The sequence below is a fragment of the Amia ocellicauda genome, chromosome 14 (genome assembly GCF_036373705.1).
Source record: "Amia ocellicauda isolate fAmiCal2 chromosome 14, fAmiCal2.hap1, whole genome shotgun sequence".
Classification (NCBI taxonomy): Eukaryota; Metazoa; Chordata; class Actinopteri; order Amiiformes; family Amiidae; genus Amia; species Amia ocellicauda.
Genome location: NC_089863.1, coordinates 14,311,785 through 14,328,263, shown reverse-complemented (window position 1 = coordinate 14,328,263; position 16,479 = coordinate 14,311,785). Strand labels below are relative to the sequence as shown.

At 41.1% G+C, this 16,479-nt stretch overlaps 2 protein-coding genes across 4 annotated transcripts; both read left to right on the top strand.

Annotated features, from left to right (window-relative positions):
* Positions 1 to 322: 322 nt before the first annotated feature.
* LOC136768779 (E3 ubiquitin-protein ligase TRIM21) lies at positions 323 to 6,305 on the top strand. 3 transcript variants are annotated; one of them, XM_066723143.1, is made up of 8 exons: positions 323 to 511; positions 968 to 1,097; positions 2,786 to 3,339; positions 3,521 to 3,616; positions 3,749 to 3,982; positions 4,182 to 4,311; positions 4,582 to 4,608; positions 4,722 to 6,305. In XM_066723143.1, the coding sequence occupies exons 3-8, from the start codon at positions 2,794 to 2,796 to the stop codon at positions 5,282 to 5,284; spliced, it is 1,596 nt and encodes a 531-aa protein (XP_066579240.1). In that variant the 5' UTR covers positions 323 to 511; positions 968 to 1,097; positions 2,786 to 2,793; the 3' UTR covers positions 5,285 to 6,305. The 3 variants fall into 3 exon arrangements, with proteins under 3 accessions (XP_066579240.1, XP_066579241.1, XP_066579238.1); XM_066723144.1 differs by lacking the exon at positions 323 to 511 and adding an exon at positions 525 to 617; XM_066723141.1 differs by lacking the exon at positions 323 to 511 and having other exon boundaries at positions 662 to 1,108.
* Positions 6,306 to 6,681: 376 nt separating this feature from the next.
* LOC136768782 (uncharacterized) lies at positions 6,682 to 11,777 on the top strand. The gene is made up of 5 exons (XM_066723145.1): positions 6,682 to 6,772; positions 7,373 to 7,626; positions 7,804 to 7,849; positions 8,193 to 8,495; positions 9,607 to 11,777. Exons 2-5 carry the CDS (start codon positions 7,390 to 7,392, stop codon positions 10,362 to 10,364), a joined length of 1,344 nt encoding a protein of 447 aa, XP_066579242.1. The 5' UTR covers positions 6,682 to 6,772; positions 7,373 to 7,389; the 3' UTR covers positions 10,365 to 11,777.
* Positions 11,778 to 16,479: the final 4,702 nt, after the last annotated feature.

Here is a 16,479-nt window from a genome sequence, read left to right as displayed (position 1 = left end):
GATGTCTGTGGTTTAATATCAATTAACCTAGGCCCATTTGAATTACAGAACAGGTTTTTATTTGAACCAGTTCAGCTAAACATTACGTAAAGAACAGTGAAAAACACTTTGCCAGGGGGAACTAAGGACAGGCCAGAATCGGGAAGTCTAACTTGGAATTTAGCCAGGGATCTAGGACTGGTACCCTTGACTGTTGCCACTGGATAAAGTTACAAGTTCATAAGTGCTGCATTGTACTGCATGACAAGGTGTGTGTTTGATTGGTCCATGTGACCACAAGGAGACCAACCCCTCCTGTGACTCCAGACAGGTGCACCTCTGCCTAAGAGCCTTCACTTCACTTCAACTCTGAGTTGCTTTCCTGGAAACAAGAAACATCTCCTAATTTTTAATTAATTTATTCACCCGTTTATTTGATCCTTTGCCATTTTGATTGGAATCTTCTCTGCTTTTCTGAACAACTTCGATGGAAAATATAACTTGGCATGTCAGTCTGAGTCTGTACTTTCAGGTAGGAGAGGAGATTGGAGAACCTTGATCCGGGAAGCAAGTCATCGTGTATCACCAATGAAGCTAAATCACGTATCAAAGCACCTGTTATACTCATCCAGTTGCTGGTACAAGTTGTATTCTATGTTGTATATTTATGTTCTTGAAGGAGTTGTTGCTGTTGATTGTTATAATAATCATAACAATAATGAATAATATATAATTATTAACATCCTTGGCAATGACATTTAATGTTCACTGCTATATTAGTACCTTACATTAGTAGTAAACGCTAAGCTACCAACTTTAAACAGACCCGGAGGAACCTTTTAGATTTTACAGTGTGTACTATACACTGTACAAGTGCAATACAGCTGCTGTTAAAGACAGCAGCATCGCAATAAACACAAACCTAACAGAAACAGATCAGTGTAGTGTGCAGTGAGGCTGCTGGTTTAGCCCTGTGTGCCTCCTGCAGGTGTCTGCTCTACAACAGCATTGCTTAGGATGCAGTGGGTGTAGCTGCCTGAGGATCCGTCTTCTTGTCTGAGCTGCGCTTTGTGAAGACTGCTGACGTGAGTCTAACTCCCAGAATCTGACTGGAGCTGGTAAGTACCCTGTAAGTATCCTTAGGTTATACCTGGATATCAAAATTAGCTGTTGGCATTAATAGTAGAAAGTTTTCCCTTAAGTACATTTCAGTGTCTATGCACTTGGATTGTTTAAATGTGTGTTTACAGCTAACCAGTGACAGTGACTTTCCTGACTTAAAAGATAACATCTACCTTTTTAAAGTCAGAATATTAAGAGCTACTATTGCACTGTTATAGTGGATATTTTTGATGGATTAGCAGAGGATTTGCAGTGGGGTGTTGTATTCTCTTCTGTGCAAAGGGAGTGCCGTGTTTTCAAACAATAATGTACTTTCTCCATAATGTGAAAATGCAGAAGAGACTGATTGGCTTGGAATGTAGTATAATTGGATACTGTGCTTGGATGGATTGTACACCCATGGGACCAACACTAAAGTGTATTTGCAAGCCCTGTAATACTTAGGTAACTGTTCTGCACGAGTTTTCCTCAGATTCTGTTGCCGGAGGAACGGGGCTGTTTAGGAACAATGTGAATGGAATGGAAGTTGAGGAAAGACGCATTTCAATTGACATCCACTGTATTTTCTGAGATAAATTATAAAGCAGTTGGAAACTGCAGTAACTGGTGTGGAAATTGGAAATACCTGTAGCTTTGTTGCTTTTCAAGGAGTGCCACATTCCACTGGTGGTATTCACTGTATTTATTCACATACGGCTTTTTTTAATCTTTGTTTTTGGTTTTAATTTACCCTTGGGCAACATCTCTGAATGGAAAATTCCGACAGAGCAAGAGTGCTGTCAATTAAGCAGCTAATGGATTTTAAGTTTAGCCCCAAGTTATTGATTTTCATGTCAGCAGGCAGGGCAGAAAAAGACTGATTGATTGAAACTTCTAAGGAGGAGTGTCATGCTGCAGGACTCTGATTCTACAGCCACAGAAACCTCGCCACACAGTAGAAGAATGCGACGGCCATTTTGTGTACAAAACCCCCAATGGAAGGATCAGTTACACACGCAACACGGCAACCACCGGAGATGACCGGAGAAACAGGTGTTACCGGTCCAACGAGAAATAGTCTTCAATTCCAGTTACACTGATATGTATGAAGGGGAAAGATAAACTGTTTAACTGTCGCACAATAGACAGTGATGTCACTCTACATATGGTAACAAAAACAGCTGACTACATGTCAGTGTGGCCGTAAACAATGGGATAGGAAAGCTGGCAGATTAAATTCAACATATTCAACATATTGTGCTGATATGGTTTAGCATCTACTTCTTAGTGTACTTTATCCATTGTTAATACAAAAGTAAAACATGCTTTTATAACAGCTGTACTAAAGCTTTAATAATAATGTATAAGTGTATCAAGCTCGCTGGAGTCGTTTGGCCCAAGTTGTTGTGGATCAGCATTCCTTTGTTTTCTTTCATTGCCAATCCAGAGCAGAAAGATAATAGATAGGGATGAACCGATATCATATCTGCTGATATTAGTTAGTATTAGGATATAGATGCAGGCACCTGTACTTTTGCTTGTTCAAAGCCTGGCTGCAGCCATGGAGAAAAGACAAAGACACACTATGTCCAGGTTAGCCTCAGGGAAAAGAGATATGGGAATGTGAGACAGTGTTAAAAAGTAGACCAGGCCTATACCTAATGAAAACCAGCTGAGAGCTAATCTGCCTCTCCTTGCTCTCCAGACTGCACCATGTCTTCAGAGGACCTGCTGACAGGTGAGCAGCTCCAATGCTCCATCTGCCTGGATGTCTTCTCTGAGCCAGTCTCCACTCCCTGTGGCCACACTTTCTGCATGGGCTGCATCAGAGGCTTCTGGGAGCACAAGGAGGTGTGCGAGTGCCCGCTGTGTAAGACCGCTTTCTTGGGGAGGCCCGAGCTCAGCCTGAACAGAACCCTGGCAGAAATCACCGCACACCTGCAGGAGAAATGGAAGGAGGGCAGTTCTGAGAGGAGCCCGGCGGCTAAAGGAGAGCTGCGGTGCGACGTGTGCACCGGGAGGAAGCACAAGGCCGTAAAATCCTGCCCGGAGTGCCTGGCCTGCTACTGCGAAACTCACGTCACGCCCCATTATCAAGCCAAGGCCTACAGGAGACATAGGCTGGTCAGTTTGGAGGAGAGGGCGGAAGGGAGGAAGCGCGGGAGACCGCTGGAGCTCTTCGGTCGGCCCGAAGGCTGCTCCTTTTCCCTGCAATGCTCAAACAGAGCGTCGGCTGAGAGGGCACAGGATATGAAAATGGTAGGTCATAAAAAAAATTGCAAAGTATGTGGAACGGGCCTATATTTGTTTGGTACACATTAAATGTGTAGAGACAGTCTAGTATTAATAATCGCATTTCAATGTGACCAATGCAGTATTAGAGTGACATCTAGTGGTATCATGTAAATGCAAACGTATTATTTTCTTGCTGTTGTTGCAGGACCTGCTTGGGAAGACCAAGACAGAAGTACAGAGGATGATTCAACAGCGACTGCTCACACTGGACGAGATCAGGGCAGCAGTGGGGCACATCCAGGTGCGTCAGAGCGTCCGCAATCAAACTGTTTCAATGCGTTGGTTGCAACTTCCTCCACCATACATTTACCTTGAGGCGCCAAGTGAACCTCATTAAGGGCCCCTCTGTGTGTTGTGCCCCTGTTGCCATCAGAGCTCTGCCAGCAGGGAGATCAACCACAGCAGCCGGGTGTTTGATGCCCTGAGGTGCTCCATCGACACGAGCCAGGCGGAGTTTGCCCAGCGGATCGAGGTCAAGAAAAAGGCAGCGGTGATACAGGCTCAGGGGCTCATTCTGCGGCTGGAGCAGGAAATTGACCAGCTGAGAAGGAGGCACAGGGGGCTGGAGGCACTCCCACAGACTGACAACCACGTCCACTTTCCAGGGGTGACCCTCAAAATAGTGTCAGGGACTTATGGTCAAACTTACCTCTGTAGCACTTGTTTCTTCCTGCAGAGGGTTGATATAATTGTTTACTTACACATACACATATATATTGTTGTTTTATTGTTGTTTTTCATTTAAATGTGTTATTATCGAAACTTACAATGGACATCCTACTCGTTTTTGTGTTTCGTATTTCCAGTCTCTCAGCACAATTCCAGATTGCTCCTGCCTCACTGTTGAGACAGACCCATTTCTGGGCACGCTGAGAAAATCGGTGGCTGAATTTGCACGGGACATCCAGAGGGAACTGCTTAAGATTGAGGCAGCAGGTATGAACGCAAAATGCAAGATACTCACACTGTTCAATGTACTCCTGCATTAAGCTTTAAAGAGGTCCAATTGTTTAAAAGGAAAAGGTGCAGGATCACTGCCAAAGCTCTGTGCTCATATGCATCTCCAAAAACAATCCACCAAAAAATAGCAGCTGCTTCTCAATCACAAAAATGTGCCATTTGACTTATCATGAATACAGTTGTTTTGTCTCTTGCTGGCCTTTGGCAAATTGTTTCTTTACAGAAATGTCTGTCTCTTTGTTTCAGATCTTGATAAGATGCAAAGATATGCAGGTACATTTTTCCTCTGTGACAATATATGTCCGGTTTATTGCTTGTGGCCTACAATTGAATTTACTGTTCAGCTCATTTAAATGTAATAATAATAATATATCATTTCTTTCTAGTTGATGTGACACTGGACGCCAACACCGCCCAGCCATCTCTCGTTCTGTCTGAGAATAGAAAACAGGTGTGGGTGGGAAACAAGCACCGGGCTTTGCCTAACAATCAGCAGAGGTTCGACACCGCCAGTTGTGTCCTTGGCAAGGAAGGCTTCACATCGGGGAGACACTACTGGGAGGTGGATGTGGGAAATAAAACCGGCTGGGATTTAGGAGTGGTTAGCAAGTCCATCAACAGGAAGGGAAGGATCAAACTGCGGCCTGAGAATGGTTTCTGGGCCATGTGGCTGAGGAAAGGAACCGAATACAAGGCTCTCAACGACCCCTCATCCACCATCCCCGTCGGGGAGAAGCCGCGGATGGTGGGGGTGTTTGTTGGGTACGAGGAGGGCGAGGTCACCTTCTACAACGTGGAGGCCAGAACCCACATCTACACCTTCACTGACGCTTTCTCAGAAACAATATACCCGTATTTCAGCCCCCACCACAACCAGGATGGCAGAAATGCTGCCCCACTGACCATATGCTCTATCATTGACCAGCACAACCCGGCTTATTCCTTTTAGCACTCTTAGTATGGCCTTGACCTCCTCATTGGGTGTAACTTTAAACCAGCCCCTCAAGCACCGTTGACTTTGTGTTAATAGTTCCTGAAATGAAGGGGAACTTATGGACTTCTGTTGTGGCCCCCTGTAATTGTAAAGAGATTGAACACATTCTCCAATCAGGTGCAGCAGGTTCAGAGGAGAGGCGTTACATTGTGCTGCTTCTACAAATCCAGGTTATTAAGATAGAGGTATTCTGAGCCCTTACACATTGTGGGCAACAGCGAAGGGACTGTGCAATGAAATTCTGAAACCTCACAGCTTGAAATGCATTTCCCACAAATATTACAGCTCTCATCATGGGTGTGTTCCTGCTGACAATGTTACTGACTAATTGCTGAATTCGTAAACCAGTTATATGGCTAGATGTTACCACAATTATAGTCAAAACATGTGCCTCTCCAAGAACCTTTTGTTTTAAGAACATCCCGCAGTAAGTGCCAGTTGCCTTCAAAACCTGCTCTTTTCCCAGTATGGTGTACAAAATTTAAACCATTCTAACATACAAAGACACACACTAAGCAGTCAATTCAGACAACCCTAACAGACATATGTAGAAAGTAAATAGTGTTCATTTTGACCTAGACAAATGTTTTCACATAATATTTCTAGTTATTATATGTTACTGTATGCCCAAAAGCCCAAAGCATAAACTGGGAGATTACCATTAGCTCACTGGGTTAATTTATGACTGTGTATTCTCTAATTCTCTATATACTAATCTTGCATTGGCTAATTTACATACCAGTATAAAAGGACCTAGCATAATTTATGTATTCAAATAGAATACAGTACTGGTAGTCATAGCTAGATCATTATGTATACTTTTACAGCAGTTTATAGCTACCACATTGCCACATTCACACAAACGTCCTTTGTTTTCTTAAATGTCAGCTTACAGTTCATATACATTATTTTTTTTAATGGATTGTTACACTCACTTTGTTTAAGGCATTGAATAAAAACAATTTTAATAACGCAATTCGGTCAGAACCGTATTTTTTCCCAATGCATGCTTGGGTTTCATCACTAAAACATACTCGTTTCAGTGTCCGCGTCCAACCTTGTATCCCCTCCATTTGCGACTTTAGATACAATGTTAACAGCCCGACGGGTTTTACAGCGTCAATTAATCAGCCTAGCGCCGATGTCCTTTTGTCATAATGACAGGGGAGGAACTCCAAACACAAGTCACACGTATTAAAGTTCGGGTCGCGTTCTTGTTGCGCAGATCTGCAGAAACTCTCTGACCCCATTGGTGGAGCCGCGCAGACCCACGCAGAGCTGCGCTACGTTGAAGCGACTTCGGTGCTGGGTAGCCACGCCCCCATGTCTACAGCGGCAGCCCATTGGCCAGCGCGCCTTGGTGGACAAAAGCATTTCCCCCGAATAGAAACTGAAACTTAGTGGCACTGTCAAGAGAGGAAGACAAATAAGACACGTACCGAGGTAAGAATGGTTATGTACTGTTTGATATTATTACTACATTCATGTTTGTATAAAACTGCACTGGGTGTATTATTTTTTACACTTGGATTTGTCTAATGATTTGTTAGAAATGTACAACGATATCGCGCTTTTATGATAATAATAATACCAATAATAATCATGAAGAGTAGTAGTATTAGAACAATGTACTACTAATATAATAATACAACTATCATTGTTGTCGTTGATTGTTATTATTTATTGTTGTTGTTGTTGTTTGTCTGAACAAGTGATGTGAAGTGGTGGGGGGTGGGGGATGGGGGGCACAACCTTCAATAAAAACATTTCAATAAACACATTAACCTCAAATACAAGTCATGCAAAAAATAAAACAAAAATAATGCAATGGCGACACCTTTAGTTGATGTTGAGAAACTGCAAAGCCAAGTACAATAACCGTGTTTGAACGTTTATCTGTTTTTTTCTGTGTGTAGTCTGGTGGTTATGCCATTGTGGTACGATTCAGTGGTTTAGCCATCATGGACTACAGTCTTAACTGACAGCTGCATTTACACACATTGTGAAGTTAGCACAATCTTGTATGTGTTTTTATTTTCCAAGACACTGCCAAATACACAATGTCCGATATCCAGCAGCAAGTTCTGCACTTACTCTCAGAGAACCCAGAGGGACTGAGAGTGTGCGACTTCACCGGGGCCTATAACAAATATTACCATTGCAACATGGTCCTCGCTCAGCACGGCTTCAAGAAACTGACCACTCTGTTCGAGCACATGAAGGAGCATGTGGAGATTGTGGACCTGCAGGGGGTGAAAGTGGTCAAGGCCAAGGCTGACCCTAGCCAGGACCTTGAGGTGAGAGAGTCTTCCCAAGAATTGTACTCGCCAGTTTGTTGCTGGGGTGACCTCTTGGCTTGGTGTAGCAGTGCAGTGGTTTCATCCTGCTAATTCGATCTGTCTGTGGGGGTCATGGCTAAGATGTTCTACTCGTGCTTGTCAACTGACACTTGTTCTTCTCTGGTGTTTCCTCAGGATCCAGACCATCAGAATGACCCTGAATCCCAATCATACCTAGAAGGTAAAGCTGTCAGTATGAGTGAAACCTGTCATTGTTAGCTCTTTATTTTGATTTCTGTTATTTATATGGATGGATGGATGGAGATATTTGGGATTGTACTACTGTGCTCCAATCTTGGCCATTCACTAAATAAAGCCAGTATTTGATTTGGTTATATAACTTGAGAGCTGGCGTGGAATCAAAACATGGAGAGAGTGTATCTGTCTAGGATGAGACTTGGGAGATCTTTGTGCTTGAAGAAAGTTTTGATGTTACACCAGCATTGTCCCACTGCATAGGGAGCAACTTCGGAATTTCACTCCATTTACTCCCTATTCACTTCTTTCAATATTTCCTTTTGCAGACTCCTCTGCAGCAATTCCTCCCCCCGTAACTCCTTCACCTAAAGACCCACCTTTGATCCAACTGAAAAATTCCCTGAAGGTATTATGGAAAGAGAACCCCAAAGGTGTGTCTTTGGCCCAGGTTCGGAAATCCTGCTACTTCCTCCTTAAGCATCCCGACTTGCTGAGGGATTATCCATCCATGAAGCATCTCCTGAACTCCATGACTGATGTCGTCCAGCTCCAGGGAATCGGGGTGCAGACCTATGTTTGTCCAGCGCCTCCCCATCGCGCAAAAACATCCTCGGCACCAACACAACCTGGTAGGATTTCATAATGCTGTATGCCTTGCTGTCTTGGACCACCTGGTAAGATGCAGTCATAGCAGTTTCCATACGTCCTGCATTAAACTGATCAGGCGTATTTAATCAGGTGTTTCCTGGAGTATCCACACAAAACTCTCCCTCTAAACTTAACCATGAACCTGTCTCCCAAATGTAATCCCCATCTTTATCCCACTGGGAACATCTCGTCTCATCTCAATTCTCAGGAAGTCTGAATGCATCATGGGTGTATGATACATCAGGAAACCAGTTTGTGCCAATCTTGTTTGGGTGAAAGTTGTTGGTTTAGTGTAATTTGAGCCCAAGTGATCAACACTTACAAAAGCAATACTACTAATGTTCTACCAATACTACAGCTGCAGATAATTATATTTCTGTATGTATATATTTCAATACTGTCTTTAAGATTTACCTTTTCTGTTGATAAATGATTTGAGGAAATGGGTTTGTACTTTTTCTCCTTAATCTGTTTTATATGAATGGTGGATCAGATGCAGGAGGTGCTGTTTTTATACTGAGATTTTTCTCTGTCAAAAAGTTAACTGTAATGACAGTCTCAGGGGGCGGCACTTTAACTTTTGAACAAACTGCTTCAGAAATGACCAATGTTTACTGTACGGGTGTTCAGATTGTGCAATGATTTGTGGCAGATTAAAATCAATGATCATAATCTTATGCTGCTGTTTCTGTGTGTGCTGTGTTTTTGCGTTTTAATTTGAATTTATTTTAATTTCCTCTGCATGGCTTTCATTTTGTTTTACCACCATGATTCTTTTGTAGTACTAACTCAAATGCATAATTTAACATTCGTTTAATGAATTAATTTAACATTTGTTAAATTACACATAAACTACTTGAACAGTGATCTATAACAACATTCAACTATTTAACTGTCTAGGATTGGGGTTGCTGACATCACAAATCACCTATAGGGGTGAACACATCCTTTTAAAAAAAATGCAGTAAGAGAAACATGTTTATGAATTGTATCACCTTGGTGGTGCATAGCACCTCTACAACAGGAATAGATAATCATTTGGCGGGTAATAGCTGACTGACAGTAGATTTTCCTTTATTTTATTTTTCTTAGCAATTAGCATGACAGCTTCCACTGCTCGTCCCCCATCATGGCCCAGTACCCCACCTCCCAGCTTCCCACCAGCAAACACAGAATCCAACAAGACAATTGTGGAGGGGATAGACAAGCCAGGAGGCGTCCACTGGCAGCCCGTCCCCCTACTACCCCTTCCACCTCCACCTCTTCCAGACCAATCCGCAGCTTCCCTGGATCCCACTGAAAAGCTGTTGCCCAGAAAGAAAAGAGGACGCAGGAGGCGGAATAGGAAATCCCAAACTCCCCAGGGAGCGGAGCCGGCGGACCCTATTATTAGCTTTGGCATAGATTGGGCCAAGCTTCTGAGACCACCAGCTGGAAATCCTATTGTTCCGGTTCTGTTCCAAGATGGCACGGAAGGCACCAAAGTGGTTCTGGAAAAGCAGATGTCAGAGCCTCACTCCGGAGAGCCCCAAGGTGGCAGTTCGTGGAGATGCAGAGCTGCAGGTCCCCAAGCTTCTGACGTACGCCTTCCAAAGAAGCCCCACCAGGAACCCAACCCTTGTCCCCCTCTGGTTCACCCTCCCCCGCTGACGCAGCTCTCCCACCACTACGTGGAGGACACTGCGATGTACCTCCCCCACGAGCTGCTGTGGCCATCCCAAATGTACCCTGCCACTACGGACACCCAGTCTCAACTAGACGAACTCGATGACTTTCAGTTGGATCCACCGCTTCCCCCCCATCCAGCTCGCTTCCGACCCCAGCCACCTGGCAGATATCAACCCCAATAGCTGAGCAAAAAGCTTCATTCTTTTAGCCTGTTATACTGATAGCTGGGCAGTAGTGTGGAGTAGTGGTTAGGGCTCTGGATTGGAGGGTTGTGTGTTCAATCCCCAGGTGGGGGCACTGCTTCAGAGCAAGGTACTTTATCTAGAGTGTTCCAGTAAATGCCCAGCTGTATAAATGGGAAACGTGTAAAAAGAATGTGATATGTTTAAACAAGTGTTAGTCACCCTGGATAAGGGTGTCTGCTAAAAAATCTAGTTATAACATTCATCCACTAAAAATCTGCTTCTCCTGCACTTCACTATACATGTCTCCCCTCGTCCTGATTCTATAGGTATCTGCAAACTTATTCCTCATTTCAAAACAAGTGCAGCAGCCATGGATTTAATTATTCTTGTATACAGACAAATCGGCAACATTCCCTTGTACACAAACATATGGGGACGTCAGATGGACATATTTTATATTTTAGTAAACCAAGTCTACTAAATCATTCCAATGAATGTGTGTGTTTGCATTCTCAAAGGGCTATTTTTATAGTATATTTCTATGGTACATCAAAGAAAACACAAAGCTTTTCTGGATTTTTGGTGTTTAATTTTCACTATACAAGATTTCATGTTTACATATATACTTGAACTGAAGACATTTCATATTCCTGTCCAAAACCTATGCTTGACTGAATTAAATGATTTGGGATTTAGTTCTAGAATAAAACTGTTGCTTAGAGTAATCATAAAATAACTATTTGTATATGACTAGGGAATATATTTAATATGTTATATTTTTAATGAGAATACTGAACTGAGGGTATATTTTATGTTTTTGTGTCTTACAATTGTGTGACACATTATCCTGATTGTTGAAGTTCTGCAAAAATCACTGCCTAATGTTTTTTTTATCAGGATTTATTTATCAGATATGTCGTTCAATGTTACACTTCAGAGCTGGGATGCAATGAGACCCAAAAGATTGTGTAGCTCTCCATGACACTTATTATAAACAAACATTGAAGGGGAAAGCAAACACAGAAATTTACTTATTAAGATTCAAAAGAGATTGATTTGAATTAATGTTTCAGAACTGTGTGTATATTTTGAATACATTAATTAAAAAAACATTAAATCTTCTGTGTTGGCATCTGGTACATTAATGTCAATGTATTTGTCATTAAGTCATTATTATTATTATTATTATTATTATTATTATTATTATTATTATTATAGAGAACATTGCTGAAAAATATATTGTGAATTGTATGTGGGTTTTATTTCAAAATCATGTTTTCTTACTTGTGTATTTACTTGCATGTAATTTTTATTTGAACTATTTCAAGGCCTGGTTTAGTTATCAGATGCACTGTCTACAGATAGCAGTCAATCTACTAGACACTAATAAACATATAGCAATTAACTCTCCCAGCAGGCAATCTTTTATGATGATAATCATTGTGTTTGTATGTATGTTTTGCCTAGTTGCCATGTGATGCAATCTATAGGAACACAATTTCCAGTCAGCTCCCTCTTGTGATTACACAGCTGATAGCCTATTTGAAACAACGTTTGTACTACAAGATCTTCATTTGTCACTTGACTTGAGTGGCTAAACCTCATCTGGAGTACTGAGAAAAAATGTTGAGCTGCTAAAAACAGAAGTCCAAGGAAAGTTAAACTTTTTTATGTTTAAATTACTTTACTAGTGTGATAGCACTTTGTTTATTTAGAAATAGAGATCGAACCAGGGAATATGGGAGGGTAGTACTTGCTATGAATTAGGGCTGCCACAGTATTTAAGCACCAAGGGCAATTTAGCAGATACAATGTAGCAGGACAACTTTAAAATCCTATTCTGTCTTACTGCCTCTCAACAGCTGGCAAACCTACTATTGTAAAGTCTGGGTCTCATACCTAAAAACATTCAGACATTAATTGACTGATTCAGTAAATGATGTTTGTCACCCTATACATTAAGGATGATGAGCATATTGTAATGCCGTTACTGGGTCAAAAGGCATGGTACGGCACAAAATGTGTCTGCTGCCAATATCAGCAAACTTCTTTGTGGTTAAAGGCCCTTTAACAGTCATTTCGGCTTAACATGATTGTATCTGTACTGAAAGGAGATGAGCAGGGTCAAGGGGTGGGGTTTTAGAAACTGTAACTTTATATTAAGACAGCGGTGCAGCGGTGTGCTGACGAGTTTGTTTCCTTTCCTGCGTAATAAAAAATTTGAGAAAAATAGTATAGAAAAATGACTGATGGATATGAGGAAATGGAAACCCTAATGGTTTAAAATGTCTCTGACTTGCTAATTGTAAGATCATTAAGTGACATATAATAACACATGCAACATTGTGGACATAGAGTCACGGCCAGCCCCTATAACTTTCAAAAAGTACTATTGGGCTTTTGACTTATTTAAAAAAAAATAGGAATAAACTGAATGTGCTCCATTAGTAAATATGAATGTCTTCTTATGATGTTAATTTATTTTCATTCATTCATTCATTTTAAATGTGTTTTCTTCATAGAACTTATTGAACAACATTCATGCTAGAATATTGAATTTATTTGAATGGGAGCTGTCCATTGCAAGGTTAATATGTAACTCCTGTAGCAAGACCCTCTGCAAACGGAGACGAGGGAAGGTATTTCAGACACAAACAAAGAAAATCTGTAATGATGCAGCTGACGCAAAATCTACTAAGTTATTAAATTGAATAAGTAAACCAAAAATGCCAACTAGGATCTATAGTGTTAAAGAGTTCAGTTAATTGATTCACTTCAATTACAGAGGGCTCAAATAGAAAAAAACAACAACAACAATACAAAACAACAAACTAAAAGACACAGATTCTTCAGGACAAGGGTTGAGGACCACTGCAGTACAGCGATTCTTATTATTAAATTTAATGTCCCACTACAGACCAGGATAGACAAACTCTGATCCAGCTTTAAAGAAGTAAAAAATGCACAGCCCTAACCATTGCGCCACATTGCCACCCAAACAAATAATATGAACAAATACAAATGTAAACTCCTGCATTCACACTGCTAAAATAAACATGCCCAGACATTTTACACATATTTACTTAGTATATCTATTGGTTTGTTTGACTTAGTGTGTTTCTTTTACAGTGATTCCCGTTTGTTTACAACATCACAGGTCAGTATCAAAGTGCATTGCTTGTTTATACTGGCGGTGAATGCTGGGATTTCAATTTTACCAATGTTTTCCTATTTGCATTGTTTTAATGTTTAATCAAATCCTGTGTCGATTGTAGTAAACAAACCACACAATATATACTAAACAAAAATCTTCAAAAATAGTTACTGTAATACTTACATGTATGCTCAAAACACATATGACAGTTATTTAGTATTATTATAATTAATATCCAATCATTAATTAATTGTTTTATTATTATTATTATTATTATTATTATTATTATTATTATTATTATTATTATTATTATTATTATTATTATTATGCAGGTTTTCCCAAGTGTAAGTACATTTTACATTTTAATATTTCAACTGAATCAATAATAATCCATATTTCCACTCAAGACAACACAACAGCAAAACATAGTACCTCAAATAACAGGGTAAGTTAATTGAAAGGGAATGCGTGGTCTCCATAAATAAGATTGTTAACATTTAAAACAATGCAACAGACAGGGGAAGGGCAAAGTAAGGGCATATCAATAGATCAGTACATTGCATATAATATATATTTTTATATTTATTTTTTCTAGGTGTCTTAAGGCCAATGATTCTCACATACAAGTAGGTGTTATTTGTAGCATTTAAATGTTGTTTTTGTTTGTCTTATGAATTAATTGTGTGGATAAACATGTAAATGTAACATCCTCCATATTGCTTAGGGCTCCACTATAGGGAATTTGTTTGGCCTGAGAGACGTAGAGGTGGAAAAGATCACTTCATTGAAGGAAATATTACTACACAATAGACAAAGTGATGGATAGGAGATCATCGGAGGGGTGTTCCTTCATCGGTTATTGATGCACTTTGATTGGGAAGGGGGCGATGAGATCACTAAACCTGAAGCAAGATAGTAGGCCCCTCAGATTTCCACTCTCTGCTACTTTTATTTCTTTGAGGTTCTGAAATAATTTATTCTGCTCATTATTCCCCAAAGCCACCGAGGCTTAACGTTCTGTATGCTCCCGGCAAGAGAACTCTGTTTGTCTAAAAACAAATACATTTGAAACTTGTTTTTTCCAACCTGGCTCGAGCCTGCGTGAGAACTCGAACCCGTCCCCCAGTGAAGAGCCCGCTGTCTGCTGTGCGCACTGTGTTGATCATTGTTCAAAGAGTTTGGAATTCAAGAGTTTAATCCACCTCTGATCCCGAGCTCTGAGAAATGTGTTTGCGCCGTATTGTCTGATGCTGAACCTCGTCCAGAGCCCATTTACAGCAGTCATGCGGAGAAATCCAAAGCCAGGGACTAAACACAACGCTTGGTACACAAGTGGCCAGAAAAGGACATCATCAACGTAACAAATTATTCTCCACACAAAGGGTGGCCTTTGAGTCCTTATTTTGGCTGTTTGGTTGCTAGGAGTCTGGAACCAAGAATTTCCTGTTCCCTTTTTCCCAGAGGGGCCCACACCAATTAATTTCAACAGTCCCTCTTTGCAGTTTTAATTAAACTTTCTTCACTTCAGGCATGAATTTACTTCAGTGTGGTTTCCAGACTTTGACTGACTTAAATATGATTTTTCATCAGTAACGTCTATGATTTTGAATACTGCAATGGTTTCCACTGCTGCTCCCATTTAATTTTATCGAGCACTCGAAATTAAATCATAGGTTTCTAAAGACAGGGAGCACCATGGAGCCAGTTGTCCTGGTGTGCAAACGTCCCATCTAATCCACTTAATGAGGAGTGGGCAGTTTACACACAGTTTGACCACTGGGATACAAAGAAAGAGTTTGTTATTAACCAGTCTACGCATTGCTGATTCAATTAAGGGATTTCTAATTCTTTACTCCTGTAGAGAGTTCAGGTGTCTGTGCTAAATGATTTCCGAGTATCTGATTTACCTTCTGTGCTGGCTAAATCGATCAGGATTACATGTCTCCAAGTCATTATGAATTGGTGGCTTAATACTGTGATTTAAAGAGGACTTTAAAATCAGCTGGAGGACAGGAGTTAAGGCTTTCCTCGTACTTGACACAGTTTGCATTCCTGGAGTGATTCTGGCAGATCTGCCCAAAGCCACAATGACCTTCTCCGAGCTTGGTGACTCAGTATTCTCCTTAGAGAAGTGTACGGTGTTAGCATACCATCAGTGACAAGATCCACTGTGTATTCAACAAAGGGACAGGAGCACAACTGACTAGCAATGCGCTGGATACCTAGGCCTTGATACGAGACTCATTTGCAGTCTACCAAGCATAGAAAACGAAGCCAAGGACAGACTTGTGCACAAAGGATATGAAAACACACGCTTCCAGGTGGTAATCCACAGCAGTAGGCCACGCTGGGATTGCTTAAAACATTGAATCTTAAAATACCTTCATCACCGGTGAAAAGCAAGTCACAGGTCTTGGGAAACTCTGAAATAAAAATCGAAAAACATTAAAAGGGATATACTTAGAGCCATTCAATTTGCAAAAACCTTATCATTCTTACAATACACAGCATTTTCCTTAAATCCAATCCGACAGGAGCCCCACAAAGGACGTAATCAGCCGAAGATAGGACAGAGGACTTGTTGTAATGATTCCCAGTCTAGTATCTTTTGCATTTTCCTCATTAGAGTCACTAGGCCCAAACATGGGCAGCTGGATGAACTATCTGTCTTCTGTTAATATTTATGTTGGTTGCTTTGTCTCTCGTTTGCCTTTTCCACACTTTCCCTTATCATTGTCTCTGTCTCTGCCTTTGACTGCCCTTCATTTCAGCTGTCTTCAAAACAGGAAAGGGGTTTGAGAGAGGCTGGCAGGGGGCTAGTGTGTGTGTGTGTGTGTGTGTGTCTCTCTGTCTGTGTGTGTGGAGGAGGGGATAAAAATGCGGAATCTCAAAAGAGTCACATGTGAGAACCTGGATCAAGTTTCAAGGCCTGGATTGGGAGGGAGGGGGAGGTGTTAG

Excerpts from the sequence above, each read along its gene's own strand:
- LOC136768782 (XM_066723145.1), top strand. The coding sequence starts at position 7,390 with ATGTCCGATATCCAGCAGCAAGTTCTGCACTTACTCTCAGAGAACCCA. Across the intron at positions 7,627-7,803 it reads ACCCTAGCCAGGACCTTGAG|GATCCAGACCATCAGAATGA; the intron begins GTGAGAGAGTCT and ends GTGTTTCCTCAG. Across the intron at positions 8,496-9,606 it reads CTCGGCACCAACACAACCTG|CAATTAGCATGACAGCTTCC; the intron begins GTAGGATTTCAT and ends TATTTTTCTTAG.
- LOC136768779 (XM_066723143.1), top strand. The coding sequence starts at position 2,794 with ATGTCTTCAGAGGACCTGCTGACAGGTGAGCAGCTCCAATGCTCCATC. Across the intron at positions 3,983-4,181 it reads ACCACGTCCACTTTCCAGGG|TCTCTCAGCACAATTCCAGA; the intron begins GTGACCCTCAAA and ends TCGTATTTCCAG. Across the intron at positions 4,609-4,721 it reads TAAGATGCAAAGATATGCAG|TTGATGTGACACTGGACGCC; the intron begins GTACATTTTTCC and ends ATTTCTTTCTAG.